Source organism: Lissotriton vulgaris, chromosome 1_1 (genome assembly GCF_964263255.1).
Source record: "Lissotriton vulgaris chromosome 1_1, aLisVul1.2, whole genome shotgun sequence".
Classification (NCBI taxonomy): Eukaryota; Metazoa; Chordata; class Amphibia; order Caudata; family Salamandridae; genus Lissotriton; species Lissotriton vulgaris.
The window spans coordinates 835,833,880-835,853,645 of record NC_141685.1 but is presented as its reverse complement, the minus strand read 5'-3'; the positions used below and the strand labels follow the sequence as shown (position 1 = coordinate 835,853,645).

General features: G+C 44.8%; 1 protein-coding gene across 1 annotated transcript in view; it reads left to right on the top strand.

Moving 5' to 3' along the window:
* The window catches only part of LOC147747979 (guanylyl cyclase C-like), a 501,196-nt gene that overhangs the window by 410,275 nt on the left and 71,155 nt on the right, over window positions 1–19,766 (top strand). Inside the window, exons 23-25 of the mRNA XM_086957493.1 lie at window positions 8,158–8,332; window positions 14,203–14,301; window positions 15,271–15,365. Of these exons, the coding sequence (XP_086813619.1) occupies window positions 8,158–8,332; window positions 14,203–14,301; window positions 15,271–15,365 (369 nt within the window). The remainder of the gene's footprint in view (window positions 1–8,157; window positions 8,333–14,202; window positions 14,302–15,270; window positions 15,366–19,766) is intronic.

The window sequence follows — 19,766 nt, the reverse complement described above, 5'->3', positions numbered from 1 at the left end:
AACAATAACCCTGCTGAGCAAGGAGTGTGTTTTTACCCACATGTGGAAACCATATTTCTTTTTCCCTGCCCTGGGCCGCTATGCTTTGCGGGGCAGATTTGGGCATAGAATAGCTGTGACTGCAGCTTTTTTCCCTAAATGGTGTGGGGGGGGGGGTGATTTCCACTTCCAACTTTGGCACTCTGGTGGACAGGTCACTAGTTTAAAGGTGTCAGACAGTTGAGCTGGCCAAGCGCTCCTGCTTTCGTACCCTTTGAATCAGATCTTTCAGGCTGTAGTTCTCCACTTTCCACACTTTTCACAATATATACATATACCAGGATCCAGAATACCCCAGCATGTCCATACTGCCCCACAATGCAGATATTGCAGCTTTCCACTTTTCTCCAAAATGCAGAATTACAAATATTTATAATTGTTTTAAACTCATTATCACATCAACACATCAAAATTATGCAATGGAGATTTAGAAACCCATATGTATAAGATAAATTAGTTTCATAAGAGTTCAGTAGCCTAGAAGACGATTACACCTTAGCAAATCTCATGTCTCAATTAGACTTTCATCTAGATAAGATTTCAACAACTCACACTGTATCTTATCATCAGCGAATTCTTGCAAATTTCTTTGGCGGCTGCATAATGCTTGGCATAATTCATGTAAGACATTTTAACATTCAGGCATATTTATAGGGATTTCACACAGGGCAACACAGCAAATCACCTTGGTATGCTGTCCTGCGTCAAAGTGAAAGGACAGAAATGCGCTGAATATAATGCAAACAAAGCATTCTGGTCTTTTCCCTGGGGTGGGGCCACTTTGGCTGCCTAGCGCCATGGTGCAAGGGGGCCTGCGTTGCATGCAGGATTGTTTTTGTGCAGGAACAGGCACCTTCCTGCACAAACACAATTCTGGGAGGAAAGAACTAAGAGAAATAAAGATATTTCTCCTCGCTGTACCTCCCCTAGGGAGGTGTAAGGTTGTGGCGCATCCCCAGGTTTACATGGTCGTGTAAATCTGGAAATGCCTCAAAATACATGGGTATTGCATTGGAACACCAACCGCAGCACCCATGGAACGCCTCCCTAGCATAGAGTAAGGAAACGCAGTGATTTGCACTGTGCTGCGTTGCCTTACTCCGTATCCATGAGGCCATAAAAAGCAACACAAAGTGGCTTTGCATGGCCTCCTGAATATGATTTGGTGGTTTGCGCTGCTGTTGCATCACAAAAAATGACGCAACAGCAGCGCAAGGGGCTTACCAGACCCTTAAGATAGATTTCCCGAAGATTGTACCAAAAGCCCATGCCATCTTTGAAGTGGTTGGGATCCATTGGAAGGGGGGCCTTGGGATCTGTTGTTTGGGTCTTGGGGTGCCCCTCACCACAACATATGCTCCTAGTTCTTGGCAGTATCGGGAGGTGGGAGGGGGGCTACCGATGGGGGGGGGGCGGAGTTCAGGAACGTAGAGTTACATTTTTGGTTGTTTATACACGCAGACACACATCCCATTCTTCACTTGGCAGACCATTACTCTTAGACCAGACTAGATATATGGCCCCTCAGGCAATGGCTTCCCGTAACGGTAACCTGACGGTGGTGATGTGGAATGTCCGGATGCTGCTCAACAAGGTCAAATGTGGGGCTGTCCTCAGGCAAGCTAAACGATATGGGGCCGACATTCTTCTATTGCGGGAGACTCATCTCCTGGGCATTGAAGGCTCCATGTCTAGCTAGGTTCGGATTCCAACAGGCATTTCATGCCGATTTCACTAGGGGCTCCTATTGGACCGCTATTCCTATTTATGCTCATGTCCCCTTCATCCATACTAAACATTGGGTGGACCCTGGGGGAAGATACACTCTCCTGACGGGAACGCTTTATGGTGAACTGCTCACGCTGGGCAGTGTATATGCACCCCTGCCCCTCGAGACTGCGTTTGTGAAAGGTCTGACACAGCTGTGGGGCAAGCTCCCAGAGGGTCTGTTCCTTTTGGGTGGCGATTGGAATGACATTATGATGCCACTCGATAGGAGACGGGGATTCGGCGTGGTTCCCCCACAGGTACCTCTAAATTATCATCGCTTGCAGGGGCACTGGGTTGGGCGGATCTATAGCGGGAATATCATCCCACTGAGATAGGCTACACGTACATGTCAATGGTACATGGCTCTGTCTCGATTAGACTACCTGTTCACACCACAGAGCTATGTCCATAGGTTTTCCCAGGTCTCGCATCTTCCAAGAGGGTTATTGAATCATTCACCAGTCACAGTGACACTCCTCTTAAATTTTTAAAAGCCACCCCTCAGATGGCAGATGTCCCCGTGGCATCTGCGGGATCCTGATTACCACGAGTGTCTCCACACTGAGATCCATGATTATCTTACCCTAAATGTCGGCTCCGCCCCCTCTAAAGTAACCCTCTCGGAGACCTCGAAATCTACCATTAGAGTTGTGGACATTAGTTATAGGACTAACGACAAGTGCAAGCGCTCCGCTCAGAGGTCCGAACTAGCGGCCCAGTGCATTTCCTTGGAAGTAAAATACTCGCTAGAGCCCACTCCGACTCTTCGGAGAAATCTGTCCCTTGCGCAACAGCAGCTGCACTATCACCTTACAGAGGAGGCGAAAGAAATCTGGTTGGCGTCTCAACGTCGGATATACCAGTTGGGGACAAATCCAGTAGAATGCTGCCTAGATTATGTCAAGCAGGCAGGGCCCGGCCATAGTTCCAACCATCAGGGGTAGTGATGGTGCCTTGCGTACAGTCCCTGCGGAGGTGGTGGAGGAATTTGCGCATCATTTTTCCACGCTGTATACCCGGAGGTAACAGATCTCAGGAGATCTCATCGCAGAGTTCCTACGGGATATCCCCCCTCAATGGCTATCGGATCAGATGAGAGACCAATTAGACATCCCCATTACACTAGACTAACTAATAGCTGCAGTAAACGTGATGCGCTCAGGTCGAGCCCTGGGTCCTAACGGATTCCCTATGGAGTTCCTTTGCTCCCATATGGCCACTCTAGGCCCGCATTTATTGGGAACGATCCACAAGGCCCTTAAGAAGTGACTACTGCCTCGGGACTGGCGCCAAGCTGAAATTGTCCTCTTTTTAAAGCCCGGCCTTCCACCAGAGGATCCGTCCTCATACCGCCCCATCTCCCTAATCAACTTCGAATCCAAATGAATGGGGAAAGTCTTGGCGGACTGCTTGCGGTCATGCATTCAGGATCTGGTCCATTTGGACCGATCTGGCTTTATGCCAAATCGGGCCAGCTGACATAACATCCACCGGGTTCACAATGCTTTGGCCCCGGAGATGGGATGCCCCTCGGCCTTACTCTTGGCAGAAATAGATAAGGCTTTCCACTCCCTTAGCTGGGAATACCTCTTCCAACTCCTAGAAGCGATTAATTTCGGTCCACATTTTCTAGCGTACGTGCACCTACTTTATACGGAACCTATGGCCTCTGTGCGTATAGCTGGCCATCGTTTTCCCGTCTTCCCTATTGGTCGAGACGCACGGCAGGGCTGTCCCCTGTACCCTCTCCCCTTTGCCTTGGTAGTAGAGCCCCTGGCGGTGTGGGTTTGTGGGGATTCGGTGCTCAGAGGCTTTGACTGGCCATGCTCTCAGCCGGACGGTATTCGACTATACGCAGATGATGTCCTGTTTTTTATGACCGACCCTTGGGTCTCAGGTGCACGTATTCTGCAGATCTTCCGGGTCTTCGGCCAGACCTCTGGGCTCCACACTAACCCTGCTAATCAGTGCTGTTTCCAGTCTGTGGCCATCAGGGCAGAAGCACTTGAACATCCCAGTTAAAACACGCCACAGAAGGTTTTCAATGTTTGGGAGTATTTGTGTCCTCCTATCCGCAGATTTCGTGGGCACGCAACATAAATCCGCTCCTCGCTAACCTTCGCAATGAGACAGCTATCTGGTCTTCCCTACCTCTCTTGTTGTATGGATAGTCTTCCATTTTTAAAATGGTCTCTCTCCCCAGGGTTCTTTACCATCTTCAGAATTTCCCATATCATATAACGCGAGTGTGGTTCGCGCAAATTAATGCTGTACATAAGACATTTTCATGGAGGGAGGGGCAATTCGAGTGGCACTTCAGACCTGTGCGCAATCCTATTGTGGAGGCATCGCTGCTGCAGGCGTATGCTCCTACTACGTGGCGGCTCATCATTAACGACTGGTAGTATATTTCGCCTATGGACCCAGCGTTCACATTAGAACATGCTGCCATGGGGAGGACTCCCCTCCTGCAATTACTCTGCAGCATACAGAGTCCCGACTTTTTACCACACGCCAGCCGAACAACGATTAGGTTGTGGCAGTATACAGTTCGGCGAATGGGATGGCACATGCCGCTGACGCAGGCGACGCCGTTATGGTATGGTAATTATTTACATTATGTAGTCGCACTGAAAGGGTTCCGCCAATAGGACCTGATTGGTATTTCCACTCTGGGGGACATTATCCAGGACACCATCCTTAAATCATTTCAGCAACTGCAGGAGGAGTTCCATCTCCATAAAACCCAGTTTTGTATCTCCAACTACGTCATGCCTGACCGCCTCGCTTGTAAACATGACCGACCTCCCTGAATTTCATCCGCTAGAAGGCTGCCTTCTTATGGGTGATGTTGGCGCACACAAAATAAGACAGATATGCTAGACGCTGAGGACGCACTCCAACACGACCCTACATAGAACGAGGAAGGCGTGGCAGGATGACATCCCAGACCTGATGGTCGATGATGGGTCGGAGGCGATAGCTAGTCCTCAGGGTGCCGCGGTGGCTTCCGGATACCGTCTTATTCAGTTTAAGTATGTTCATTGCGTGTATTATACTTGTCTTCATCTTTGGAAGATGGGAGTTGTGTCTTCCCCCCTGTGCTTATGCTGTGACAGGGAGGAGGGGATATTTCTCCATATGATATGGAGCTGTGTGGCTTTACAGCCCTTCTGGCTTAGGGTATCGACATGCCTTAAAGAGGTGCTGTCCTGGGACATTCCGCACGATCCCCGGATATTTTTACTTCATAGTACAGAAGACATAGGTGGGAACCGATATATGCAACACCTACACTTTCTTGCCCTCACAATTGCCAAATGTGATATTGCTCAATTTTGGAAGGGTACTTCTCCACCGACAATAGGAGAGTGGCAAAGAGAGCTAGACAAATGCATGAGTGCAGAGATGGCAGTATTTCAAGCGAGGGGCTGCTTGCCCCAATAAACATAGAAAAATATGGTCTTGCTGGGCTACATACCGGTGCATTGACCTTCCTCCACTTCCAGTACAATCCCCATAAAAATTGCCCTAAGGGAAGTTTACAGACCCCAATGTACAATGTATTGTTTTATCTCTTTTGACATATGCGAGTATTAAAATGTGATTGCCAATGTGGGTGGGGTGGGAAGGTCTGCGGGCTGTTTTCAGCTTTTTCTCTATTGTTATGTATACGAACTGTACCCATTGATATTTCAACATCTGGTAACCCTGTATTACTTTGCCTTCCTGTGGATTATGTCGGGCCCTCGCCCACGTGGTACTTTCAAAAACCTAATCAAAATGTGTGCAAAAAAAAAGCCCAGGCCAGATGGGAAGCAGCCATGGGGGAAATATTATCCAATCGGATATGGGGAAAAATATATGCTGGGATGCAAACCGTCAGCTCAAAGCATTATTTACACTGATCTACTTTAACTACACACACCAGGCCTTTCTAACCCCAAAACTCCAACATAACGTTTACAGCGGCCGCTCAGCTGAATGCCCTCGCTAATTTTTTGGGAATTGTGATTGGAGACTAAGCACGTCGGGTAGTAGAAATAACGGGCACGAACGTTTGCTGCATTGTCGTTTATCGTTGAAGTCAGGAGGTCAGTATACATCTCGTAAAGGTCTTGGTTGGCCTTGCGGTGCCTCAAGGGGTGTTTTATTTGAAGTCTGATGGTTGTTTTCCCCTGATGAAGGGACAGTTCATCCCGAAATGCATTGGGCGTCGCTTCTCTAAATATTGTCATTATGTAATGATTGTTAACACATATAGAGAATGCTGTATAATAATTGAATTGAGAAAAAACATGTTTTGAGTGTAATGCTTTGAATTTGCATTTTTTCCGAAGAATATGTAAAGACAAGATTAAAAATCAATAATTTGGATTGGAACGAATAATCATTGTTGCAAATGTTTCATAAATGATGTAAATCCTATATAGCTGTGCACGCTACAGCCCAAGTTGCCTTAGGAACTTGGCCACTTACATACTCGCTGTAGACACCACATAGCAGATTTTTTGCACATAGTGAGGCAATGTCCCTCCTTGGAACAATACTGGAAAGATATAATCACGAGTCTTAATAAGGCCACTGGTTGGGACATACAAGTTAAACTTCATAATTTTTTGCTAGGCCTGATCCCCCCTCCCACTAACAAGAAACTAATTAAGAAGTTCCTGAAGTTGGGTCTCTTACTTGCAAAAAGACATATCGCCATCAGATAGCTGGTGTCATCTCCCGGGATATGTCGGAATGGGAAGTGGACGAGGAAGTTCGAATGAAGCATGTTACCTGATCAGCCATTTGTAACTTCGGTGTGATCCAGGCCCACCTGGTGCATGTGCTGCGTGCTATGTGTGAGATACACTGTTAGATTGTTTTAGGGCTGGAATGCCATTTCCCGATGACATTGTACCGCGTTGGCAACTGACAGTTTATTATGTACCATCAAGAGATGCAAAGCGGGGCAGGGGGAACTGTTGGGGAAATGATTTAATGTACACACTGTGAATTCAATCCTAGTAGACAAGCAGATGTTTTCAATGATGTCATGCAAGGGGCCAGTAAATATGCCCCACAATGTCTACAAATCACAGCTCTTGTTCTATATGACTGCTTTTAAAAGTATTCAAAGGTGCAAGGAGACACAATAAGTACAGCAAGCAGGTGGATGGTTTGGCTACAAGGACAGACATCTTTTGCCACCAAAGGGACCACAGAAAAACGACCTGGCCTTCTCCATTGGGAACATATGTATGCATGTGTGTATGCATGTATTCATGATCCAATTACTTTCAATCAATGAAACATCACAGGTTTCCACCGCCCTAAGAACTATTAGGGATGTTTGGTCCTGAAGAAGGCCTTATGACCCTGACGGGTGTGGATAACGTGCACCTATAGATGCAGAAGTGCCAGTCCTCTCCAGGCTTGCCAGGGGACAACAGTAATTAAACGGTCTTGATGGGACAGCCCGTTTGGTAGTTTTAACACACTTTCTTTGAAGATCCATTTTGCCCAACACTATCAAGAGCTCATGGAACAAGGCTGAGTTCAGCCAGATGCATTGTTACATTTGGTGATGGGCTCTATGATGAAGCATGCCATATTGATTATGTGGGTGACAGTCCTTTTAGAAAACTGTCTTTGTGGGTTCTAAAGGCGTCACTGTGATTGTTAATTTGGAGTCAACATTTTCTCATGTAGGATTTATTATTATGGTAAATAGGATTACGTCGACCGCTTAATGCATGACATTCTTCATGTAACATGTCTTAACATTCAATGGGTGTGACTTACAGCTCCTCTTCTGGTTGACTACCCTGCCTTGAAAACCTGTTTAAATACAGCTTTCAATGTATCTTGACTTACATTTTTCCCAAAACCTGAAAACATAACTTTGTAAAATACCTATCAAGTAGTTTAATAACTTACACATCTCTTGTATTATACCTAAAATGTACCCCCAAGCTATGCTTGCAAATTCTCAAAATGCCCTTAAAGGGCTCACTGAATATCCCAATTAGATTGCCAAAATGCATACCCTTTTCATAAAACATTGTGTAAATGATCCATGTCAAGGCAAAGATAGTTAAACAAAGCCTCTAAGCTGCACCTTATCCACGTCTGTATTTTTTGCTAGCAGCAGGGCAGGTCCCAAGGATATAAAACACCATTCTTTTCTATTTTCAAGTAAAAAAGAATACAAAGCGAGGATATTATTAAAATTTACAATGATGATTCAGGTCACTATAGCAACTTCGCTTTAGAGTGATACATTTTTATGTGTTTAACGATTTCCCCATCATATCATGTTAAACCCTGTGTGCTATACCATCTGTATTACGTCCTCAGGTGGAGACCATCGGAGATGCCTACATGGTGGCCAGTGGACTACCGGATAGGAACGGCAACCGGCACGCAGTGGATATCTGCCGTATGGCACTGGACATCCTCAGCTTTATGGGAACCTTCCAGCTCCAGCACCTGCCAGGACTTCCGGTGTGGATACGCATCGGGATTCACTCTGGTATGAGGGGATATGATCATGGGAGAGGGGGGACACTTAGTAGCACCCTATAAAGTATCTCAGAAAAAACACCAATTGACAGTCTTGACTGGAACAATTACACTCTACAATCTTACTAGACTTTAACCATCTTGACTTTGGAAAGCATTGTCTGTTTTATTACCCCTTGGTGAGGTCCTACTTTTTGGGGCATATTACCAACGAGTTGCGATAATTATAGCAAAGCGTGCTTAGCGCTGTTTTTCTTATCGCCTGCTATCTCTGGATTTCATTGGTGTAAAAGCTTGGTATTATCAACTCTCATCTCAAAGTCGATAAGAAATCCAGAGATAGTGGCTAAAACACCCATTTTCGCGGGAAATCCAGAGATAACTGAGCAGCGATAATAGAAATGCTCGCTAATACGATAGTGTGTACTTAACCATACAATCCACCTCCCATAGTCAATAAGGCTAGAATAATGCAGGCGTTAGAATAATGCGATAATGGGGGCTTAGCCCGACTTTTGTTATTGCTTCGCTGTTCAGGGGCCGCGTTGTTAATACCGCAATGTTGGTTTTGCAATCATTTCTCATGTTGTCTTAGGAGGGAACAACTACTTTGCATCTCATTAGCGATAGCTATCGCTTTCATGAGATGCATTACAAAATCTGCTGCTAGCATGTGCTAATGTATGTTAGCAATGCCTTGATAATATTGAGATAAAATAATCGCCGCTTTTTCGGTGCTATGTGCCGAAAAGCGGCGATATATCTCTTGATAATATGCCCCTTCTTCTCTTGTTGCTGTTTTGTTCCTGTAAAAAGGTTAGTCATGTTTAGGGGCTGTAGGTATGGCTTTACTCCTGCAAAGGTCTTTTTAAAAAATATATTTTTATTGTTCTAGCAAAAGTTTTAAATTTTACACAGTACAAAATGACAAAGTACGAAAAGGTAACCTGCATTAGTCCCATTACACATATATGACATTTGTAGTTCACATTTCATTTTAGGAGAAGAGAAGATCCTGCAAAGTTCTGAGGAGAAATTACTATTAAAACCAAATGCAAGCATTCCGTCCATCATTTTTTTGCTGTAACACTTTTCGCCCTAAGTGGGATTGGTATTCCCAGACGTGGGTCCCTTGCTCACTGTGCCACTGGATTCAAGCTAGCCTGGCTGAAGAAGGGTGATATACCCTGAAACCGTTCCCAGGATGCTTGTTTCCAGTCCAGGGAGGAGCTGGCCTGGCAGTTCGGGCTGGACTGCTGCCATTGGGTGCAGGGTCAAGACTGATTTGCATATGGCTGGGTCCAAACTTGAATGGCATGGTGAGCAAAAAAACGATGGATTTAGGCCCAGATCTCTGTACTGGGGTGAATGTATGACATTGTTCTGCATTCTGTCCACCAATTGTTCATTTTGCAATTGTCACCCCGAGTGGCACGGGTATACCCAGACTTGGGTCCCGTGCTCTCCATGCCACTGAAGTGAAGCTATTGTGGCTGATGAGGGCTGAAAGCCCGAAACCGGTCCTAGGATGCTTGCTTCCAGTCCAAGGAGGACCTGGCCTGGCAGTTTGGGCTGGACTGTTCCCATTGGGCGCAGGGTCATGACTGATTTGCATATGGCTGGGTCCTAACTGGAATGGCATGGTGAGAAAAAAAACGATAGATTTAGGACCAGATCTCTGTACTGGGGTGAATGTATGACATTGTTCTGCATTCTGTCCATCAATTGTTCTTTTTTTGCAAAATAGGGTCATTAGGTCTATTGTGAGGAGACTGACCACAGCCTATTTAGGTGCAAGTGGGACTGTGCTCAGCTCTGCCCATCCCCATCCTGCCAATTGATGGCCCATTAAGGCTCAGCTAATCCCACTAGTGTGTGAATGTCTGGAGGGAATTCACAAAGTCTGTCAGCTACACCCAGTCATGCGACCTAAAGCAGGCCGCTGGCACAACGGGCAGAAAAAAGGCCAACTTTCTAAAAGTGGTATCTGCAAACTTGTAAGGATGCATTTGACTTTACCATTAAAGAAGGTTTATCATTACAAATTCATAGGTACCAAACTTGGTATAAATTAGGAATTAAAGCTTGGGATTAAATGTAATAAGGAATCCCCAATGTGATCATATGGAAGCGGTAGGCCTCACAGTAGTGAAAAACAAATTTGGGAGTTTTTCACTTCCGGTTTTTTAAAATTTAAAAGTACATGTCCTACCTTTTAATTACGCTGCACATTGACCTATGGACTACCCAGGCCTACCTTAGGGGGAGACTAATATGTAACAAAAGGGGAGTTTAAGCCTTGGCAAGGGGTTTTAAATGTCTAGTTGACATGGAAGTGTGACACTGCAGTCAGGCTACAATGGCTGGCCTCAGACAAGTTCTAGAATGCTACTTAGGTGGGTAGCACAATATGTGCTGCTGACCCATGGGTAGCATTTAATTTACATGTCCTGAGTACATGGTATACCACTCTACAAGGGACTTACAAGTAAATGAAATATGCCAAACAGGTGTAAAGCAATTATTCTGTGCTTTAGGGAGAGAGCACAAGACCTTTATCACGTGTTAGCAGTGGTAAAGTGAACAGAGTCCTGAGGCCAACAAACATCAATTCAGCAAAGGTAGGAGAGGAAGGCAAAAGGTTTGGGCGTGACCCTACAGAGAGGGCCATTTTCCAACTAGTCATGCGGGGGGCATCCTCCCTTGCTCTATCATCTTAGTCTTCCTGGGCTACCTGCCCATCTGAGATGCTAAGATATCTTTTTACAGCCTGTTTCTGGGATTCTACGCTGTACAAGATTTTCAAATGTAATGGTCTTTCCTGTCAGCTCCCTTAATGGTTGTATGTAAGCCATCTTCCACTTGACATTCTGTTAGTGAATGGAGTGGATTCTGTTCAATGGCACTAGTGTCTTTGAAGTTTGGTACCTCACCCACACCACTTTCCCACTAATTTAATGAAGTTTCTTCACATTAGGGGCAGTCATTGTCTACTCAGCAATACCTTCGATTCAGAAAAGGGGGTGGTGATGAACAGAGTGTCTGAATTAAGCAGACCACTCTTACCCAGTCCAAAGATCAGGGCTTAATCCATCACCGTTATTTATCTCACTGCCCCATCCCAGCTCAGAACCTGGCTATATGCAAATCAGTCTGTCCCTGGCCCAGAACATCATGGGAACAGGGCAGACTAAACTACCAAGCCAATTCTTCACCAGAAAGGAGACAAGCTACCGGGGACCGGTTTCTGTCATTCCAGCCGTCTTCGGCCCGGCTTGCTTGAATCCTGATGGAGCAGTGAGAAAGGGACTCATGTCTGAGTATACCCTGCCACACCTATAGTGGCCAAAAACGATTCAGAAAAGGGGGTGGTGATGAACAGAGTGTCTGAATTAAGCAGACCACTCTTACCCAGTCCAAAGATCAGGGCTTAATCCATCACCGTTATTTATCTCACTGCCCCATCCCAGCTCAGAACCTGGCTATATGCAAATCAGTCTGTCCCTGGCCCAGAACATCATGGGAACAGGGCAGACTAAACTACCAAGCCAATTCTTCACCAGAAAGGAGACAAGCTACCGGGGACCGGTTTCTGGCATTCCAGCCGTCTTCGGCCCGGCTTGCTTGAATCCTGATGGAGCAGTGAGAAAGGGACTCATGTCTGAGTATACCCTGCCACACCTATAGTGGCCAAAAACGATTCAGAAAAGGGGGTGGTGATGAACAGAGTGTCTGAATTAAGCAGACCACTCTTACCCAGTCCAAAGATCAGGGCTTAATCCATCACCGTTATTTATCTCACTGCCCCATCCCAGCTCAGAACCTGGCTATATGCAAATCAGTCTGTCCCTGGCCCAGAACATCATGGGAACAGGGCAGACTAAACTACCAAGCCAATTCTTCACCAGAAAGGAGACAAGCTACCGGGGACCGGTTTCTGGCATTCCAGCCGTCTTCGGCCCGGCTTGCTTGAATCCTGATGGAGCAGTGAGAAAGGGACTCATGTCTGAGTATACCCTGCCACACCTATAGTGGCCAAAAACGATTCAGAAAAGGGGGTGGTGATGAACAGAGTGTCTGAATTAAGCAGACCACTCTTACCCAGTCCCAAGATCAGGGCTTAATCCATCACCGTTATTGACTAATTTGCATACAGCCAGGTTCTGAAACTGGGATGGTGCAGTGAGCTAAAAAACGGTGTTGGATCTAGCCCTGATCTCTTGACTGGGTGAGAGCTTTCTGCTTAATTCAGAGACTCTGTCCCTCACCACCCCTTGTTGTAAATATTTTTGTCCACCCTAAGCGTGGAAGGGTATTCTCAGATGTGAGACCCTTGCTCATTGAACCATCAGGATTCAAGCAAACCGGGCCGAAGACGGCTGTAATGCCAGAAACCGGTCCCCGGGAGCTTGTTTCCTTCCCAGTGTAAGAATTGGCTTTTGTAGTTTGGTTTGCCCTGTTCCCATCATGCACTGGGACAGGAACAGACTAATTTGCATACAGCCAGGTTCTGAAACTGGGATGGTGCAGTGAGCTAAAAAACGGTGTTGGATCTAGCCCTGATCTCTTGACTGGGTGAGAGCTTTCTGCTTAATTCAGAGACTCTGTCCCTCACCACCCCTTGTTGTAAATATTTTTGTCCACCCTAAGCGTGGAAGGGTATTCTCAGATGTGAGACCCTTGCTCATTGCACCATCAGGATTCAAGCAAACCGGGCCGAAGACGGCTGTAATGCCAGAAACCGGTCCTCGGGAGCTTGTTTCCTTCCCAGTGTAAGAATTGGCTTTTGTAGTTTGGTTTGCCCTGTTCCCATCATGCACTGGGAGAGGAACAGACTAATTTGCGTACAGCCAGGTTCTGAAACTGGGATGGTGCAGTGAGCTAAAAAACGGTGTTGGATCTAGCCCTGATCTCTTGACTGGGTGAGAGCTTTCTGCTTAATTCAGAGACTCTGTCCCTCACCACCCCTTGTTGTAAATATTTTTGTCCACCCTAAGCGTGGAAGGGTATTCTCAGATGTGAGACCCTTGCTCATTGCACCATCAGGATTCAAGCAAACCGGGCCGAAGACGGCTGTAATGCCAGAAACCGGTCCCCGGGTGCTTGTTTCCTTCCCAGTGTAAGAATTGGCTTTTGTAGTTTGGTTTGCCCTGTTCCCATCATGCACTGGGACAGGAACAGACTAATTTGCATACAGCCAGGTTCTGAAACTGGGATGGTGCAGTGAGCTAAAAAACGGTGTTGGATCTAGCCCTGATCTCTTGACTGGGTGAGAGCTTTCTGCTTAATTCAGAGACTCTGTCCCTCACCACCCCTTGCAGCAATACCTTCAGCAGGTATTGTTGTTTAAAATTGGTATCTCGGTGGCATGGTTACCTCGCATTCCAGTTGGTCTCAATTATGATTCTCCACCAGAGCCTTAGAGAAGTAGACAGAGCTTACTTCAGGAGGGACAGGGGGATTGGAACTCTAATTTTCATGCAAAATAAAGATTAATGTCTTCCCACAGCTTTACTTTATGGAAAGAATACATTTGTATGGATTACAAGCTTGCCTCTTCTCATTTTCTCAATCATCTATTTACAAGATTAAACTATGATTCCCATCCAGTGACTTCTTCACAATTTCATGACTAACAGAAGCAATGCCCACAAACTAATGTATAGTGAGCTACAAGAACAGGCCCCTGAACAGAATCAGATTGTTTGGTTCTGTTAGAAGATGCTGTGAGAATTATCATCTAAAGCTATTAAAAAACGGACTCATCCTTGGCATATATTCTAAAAGTGCCTGTGACTGAAGCAGCAGTAAGTTTATTTGGTTCTTTCTTATTCTTTGTTTGATCTTCTAACATACTTTGATTGTCCTTTTCTCTATCAGGCCCATGTGCAGCTGGTGTAGTTGGGATCAAGATGCCACGTTATTGTTTATTTGGCGATACCGTGAACACAGCCTCAAGGATGGAATCAACTGGTCTGCGTAAGCACATTCTTCTGACTTGCACTGACATGCGTACACCTACAGATGTATTCTAAGTTATAGTGTACTGACTTTCTGAGTTTGACAATATAAAGAGCAAAACAGGGCATGATCTACCTAGGATGCATTGAGGAAGTTAGACAACAGAGCTGTGAGAAATCCTGGGGATATAGAGAAGAATCCATTACCATAGATCTATTGAAAACACTACCACGTCATATTGAGTTTAGATTTTAGTTTGTTGATTTCCTAACTAACATAAAATGTATTCCATCTCCTGACCAGTAGTCAACATTTATCTGCCTAAGTCCATTTACTGGTGCCCTCATTTGCTTCCTTTGTTGCTAACTCAACATGTTTTCCTTTAACTGTTCTCCTGGTGTGGTACTAACACTTTACTTTCCCTAGATACTATTCCAGAGGCAAGCCAAATAGTCACAGAAACTCTACAGTGAAGACTAGCTGACAGCTGATACATTTTCATATCTGGGCTCATTACTTGGCCATTTTAGGAGTCAAATCCTGCCAAGGTGTACCAGACATCATGGAACACCACAAGATGCCCAACCTGCCTCTCTACACTGGACGCTATGTCAATCTGAAATATTGTGATTTCAAATTGGTGTGATAATTGGTTGTAGGGTGGCCAGTTAGAATATCAGAACCTCAAGGTACAGGAAGACAGCAAGATCCACATAAGTGTAGAGTGACAATGATCTCAGGAGGTAGAAATGAAAGATGGAATCATTTGATTTATGTTTATCCAGTGGAATATAGAGACAAGTGGATTCAATCCTTTTTTTAATTCTGGTGAATAAATCTGATCCTCCTTGTTCCTTACCTAACCTTCTTGATAAAAATAAGGATCCTAATGTATAAAAAGCGAGCTAAAGTGAAGCACACTGAGGTAAGTGCTTGGAGACAGAACATTGGAAAGTAAGTTAATTGTGATGCGTGTTTCATTTTCAGCTCTACGGATTCATGTCAGCAAGTCAACCATTGACATCTTGCAGAGGACAGAATGCAAGTTCCAGTATGAGATGAGAGGAGAGACCTATCTGAAGGTAAAAATGGGAATCACATTTTTTTAAATCTATGTAACACATATAAGAGAGGATATCTATCTATCTACTAACTGCACAGCGCATATGAGAGAGGATAAACCTAAGTATAGGTACGCAACTCAAAAGGCAGCCATCCATTCACAAAACATACTCAAAAGAAAGACAACATACCTCAGATATCATGCCAGAGAGTCGGGAGAACAACTATAGATCAGACACATACGACAATTTACACACCTCTGGGGGAAACCCAAAAGCGATGACGAGCACCTACAAGACTGTTGAAAGCCTTCCTACAGGTAAAACAGGTGAAAGAGGGAAGTCCTGCCTACATGTAACATATATTACAGAACAGATACATAGAAAGGTATGCAATCTTTACTCCACAATTTTTAGTTTGTAGAGCCTTTACTCCTCAGCCTTTACTATTCATGTGCATTTACTGCTCAAGTCTTTACTCCCCAGGTAAAGGGTTGTTTAGGGTTAAGGGATTTGTAGAGAAAAAATGGGTAAGGGTAATTTTAAGGTTTAGATGTGATTAGAAGTAAAGGAGAGTAAGAGGGATTTTAAGGTTAAGGGTTTGTAAAGGTAAAGGGAGAAAGGGTAATTTTAGGGTTTTGGGTTGGGTAGAGGTAAAAGGGGTAAATGGTATTTTTGGAGTTTAGGGGTGGGTAGAGGTAAAGGGGGTAATGGTGATTTTAGGGTTGACGTGTTGGTAGAGGTAAAGGGGGTAATGGGGATTTTAGGGTTAAGGGGTGAATACAGGTAAAGAAGGGTAAGGGTGATTTTAAAGTTAAGGGATATGTCGCGTTAAAGGGAGATAATGGGTGATTTTAAGGTTAAGGGTTGCATACAGATATAGGGGGAAAGGGTTTGTGAGGGTTCAAGGGTGGGCTGAGGTAATGTGAGATAAGGGTGTTCTTTTTACAAACAAGGAGAATTTGGAGTGGTTGCAACAAAAATATACAACTGCAAAAACAACAATTGATGGACAGAATGCAGAACAATGTCATACATTCATCCCAGTACAGAGATCTGGGCCTAAATCCATCGTTTTTTTTCTCTCCACACCACCCCAGTTCAGACATGGCCATATGCAAATCAGCCTTGACCCTGTGCCTCATGGGAACAGTCCAGCCCGAACTGCCAAGCTATGTCTTTCCTGGACCGGAATCAAGCATCCTAGGACCGGTTTCTGGCTATCAATCTTCAGCCAGGATAGCTTGACTCCAGTGGTGTGGAGAGCATGGGACTCATGTCTGAGCATACCCATCCCACTCGGGGTGACAAATGCAAAAACAACAATTGATGGACAGAATGCAGAACAATGTCATACATTCACCCCAGTACAGAGATCTGGTCCTAAATCCATCAATTTTTTTGCTATCCACACCACCCCAGTTCAGACATGGCCATATGCAAATCAGCCTTGACCCTGTGCCTCATGGGAACAGTCCAGCCCGAACTGCCAAGCCATGTCTTTCCTGGACCGGAAACAAGCATCCTAGGACCGGTTTCTGGCTATCAGCGGTATTCAGCCAGGATAGCTTGACTCCAGTGGTGTGGAGAGGATGGGACTCATGTCTGAGCATACCCATCCCACTCGGGGTGACAAATGCAAAAACAACAATTGATGGACAGAATGCAGAACAATGTCATACATTCACCCCAGTACAGAGATCTGGGCCTAAATCCATCGTTTATTTTGCTCTCCACACCACCCCAGTTCAGGCATGGCCATATGCAAATCAGCCTTGACCCTGTGCCTCATGGGAACAGTCCAGCCCGAACTGCCAAGCCATGTCTTTCCTGGACCGGAATCAAGCATCCTAGGACCGGTTTCTGGCTATCAGCCGTCTTCAGCCAGGATAGCTTGACTCCAGTGGCTTAGGGCATTATGTATCAAGGTACCAATTAGCGATTCTGTAATAGCGATTTTTAAGAAATCGCTATTTCAGAATCGCTAATTGGTATGTATCAAGAAAATTGCAATTTTTTTGAGATTTCTTGATATTCCTTAATTGCGAATTCGCAAATTGCGAATTCGCAATTAAGGAATACTTTCCCATTCATTTGTATGGGCCGGGAGGCCCATAAGAGGAATGGGAATTTATTCTCAATTTGCGATTCGCAGTTTGCTAATCGCAAATTGAGAATAATTTCAAGGGTGCAGGGGTGTCCAAAGGACACCCTGTTGCACCCCTGAAATAAGCATGGGTGCACATGTGGTGTACATACATGCCCTAAGGGCATGTATGTGCATCACATGGCACTTTGAAAAATACAAAAATGGGCATTTTTCAAGAAATTCGCAAATTAACCACCAACTTGAAGTTGGTGGTAATTTGCGATTCCTTGGGGACTATTAGCAATTTTTTTTAGCTGCATACATTGCATTTAAGGAATCGCAAAATTTGCGATTCCTTAAATGCAATTGCAAAATAAGGAATCGCAAATTTTGCGATTCCTTATTTTGTACCGGATTTTCATTCATACATCCTATTTAGCAAATTCGCATTCGCAAAGGCCGAAATTGCAAATGCAAATTTGTATGATACATATGGCCCTTAGTGAGCACGGGACCCACGTCTGGGCATACCCTTCCCACATAGGGTGAACAGCAAAACAGACAAGATGATGGACGGAATGTTGCACAATGGCACAAAAATATACAACGGCACAATATAAACAAGCATTGGCATATCCAATAGGTCTCGCTTTTGGGACATTATAAGTGTTAAGCCATGCAACAGTTGTTGTTGCACCAAGGATATTGTGCTGTAGAATGTACTACTTATAAGGTCCCAAAGTCGAGACCTACTGGCTATGTAGTGTCTTGGCAATCTTGTTGATGAAGATCTGTTAATGAAACCCCAGATTGCAACAATCACTTCTTCCTGTTTCTTTCAGCTCAGTAAAATAAAAAAAATCTGTAAGGGGCCAGTTACACAAGGATCTTTGTAACAAAAGCTTGTGAACCCGATGAGCTATTTTACATTAAATGCAAACTCTTGACCCCCATATAAGTCTGTGGCAGCCACAGACTTATATGGGGGTCATGACACTAACCCTAACAAGGGTGTACACCAGCCCGATTTTATCACCAGTCGTCTATCTTCTAACTTTCTGGATTTGCATATATATAAGCTGTAGTTGCCTTAACTTCTTGAACTAGTTTTACACGCATTCTGGTTTGGACCAAATAATTTAGCTAGAGCAGCTTTATTATCGCATTTTCCTTGCTGCTAAATATTTTAGGGCAGATCTAAACAAGCGAGATCGTATGCACTGTCGCAGGTAAGCCCCTAAGCAAGAGAGAGCGAGAGACACACAGAGGTGAAAAGAGTGGGGAAGGGAGTTGCAGGCCAGACGAGAATGCAGTAAAGGAAAAGGGGGAGAAGTAGTAAAGGAGGAGAAACAGTGGGTATGAGGAAAAGGAAGAGAAAGGGGAATAAGTAAAAGGGGAATGGGAGGAAAGCTGGAAGGAAGATGCAAAGGACAAAATAGCTGAGAAAGTTTGATGGAAAGAACAAGGTAGAGAGAGTGAGAAAGGACAATAGAGTGGCCTAGCAACAGGGTGATGGAGAAGAGAGAGGTGGACATAGTGAGAGGAGTTAAGAAAAAAGTGAGGAAGAAAGAGAGAAAGCAGGATAAACAGCGAGAGAAAAAGAGATCAACAGAGAATGGCAGTGAAGAAGAGGGAGAAGCCTAGTGCCAATGAAAACAAGAGAACAGAGGAAAGAAGTGGAGAAAGTGAGAGAATGAGTGAGAAGCGGAAAAGAAAAAAGAAGACATGGAGAGCAGAAGAACATATAAAGATACGGAAATACCTGAAGGGGTGACATAGGTGTTGTTTTAACCACTAGTGCATTGAGGCTATGTGAAAAATCACAAACTAGAGACACACCATCCAAGCACATTCATAAACAATATCAAGTGCTGGAAAGATGAGTGGTGTACTGCAGAAAAACAGATCAAAAAGTTCGCTAAAAGCTAAGTGTGAATACTGGGCAGGCAATCGGGACACCAAAGTGGGCGGGGCGGCAATCCCTCCATGGAAACAGCATTGGAAAGATAATTAAATGAATACGAAACAATAAAAAACAAGTAAGTGCTTCAAAGTCGTTTTATTTAAGTAGTATATCCTGAGTGAAAAGTGTGGCTCATCCTTGGCCAGCTCGTGTTCAACTGCCAAGGTTAGAACCATTCAATTCTAGGTGGAATGTGGAACGCACTTGGCACAGTGCTCCACACTCCATACTAGACGGGAAACAGTAAAAGAAGATTACAACAGATGCCATGGCCAAAATAAGAGTTAAAAGTCAAGACAACAGACACGCAGTCAGGCATTCATTAGGGGAACCCTATACCATACATGGGACAGTCACATCAGAACATATG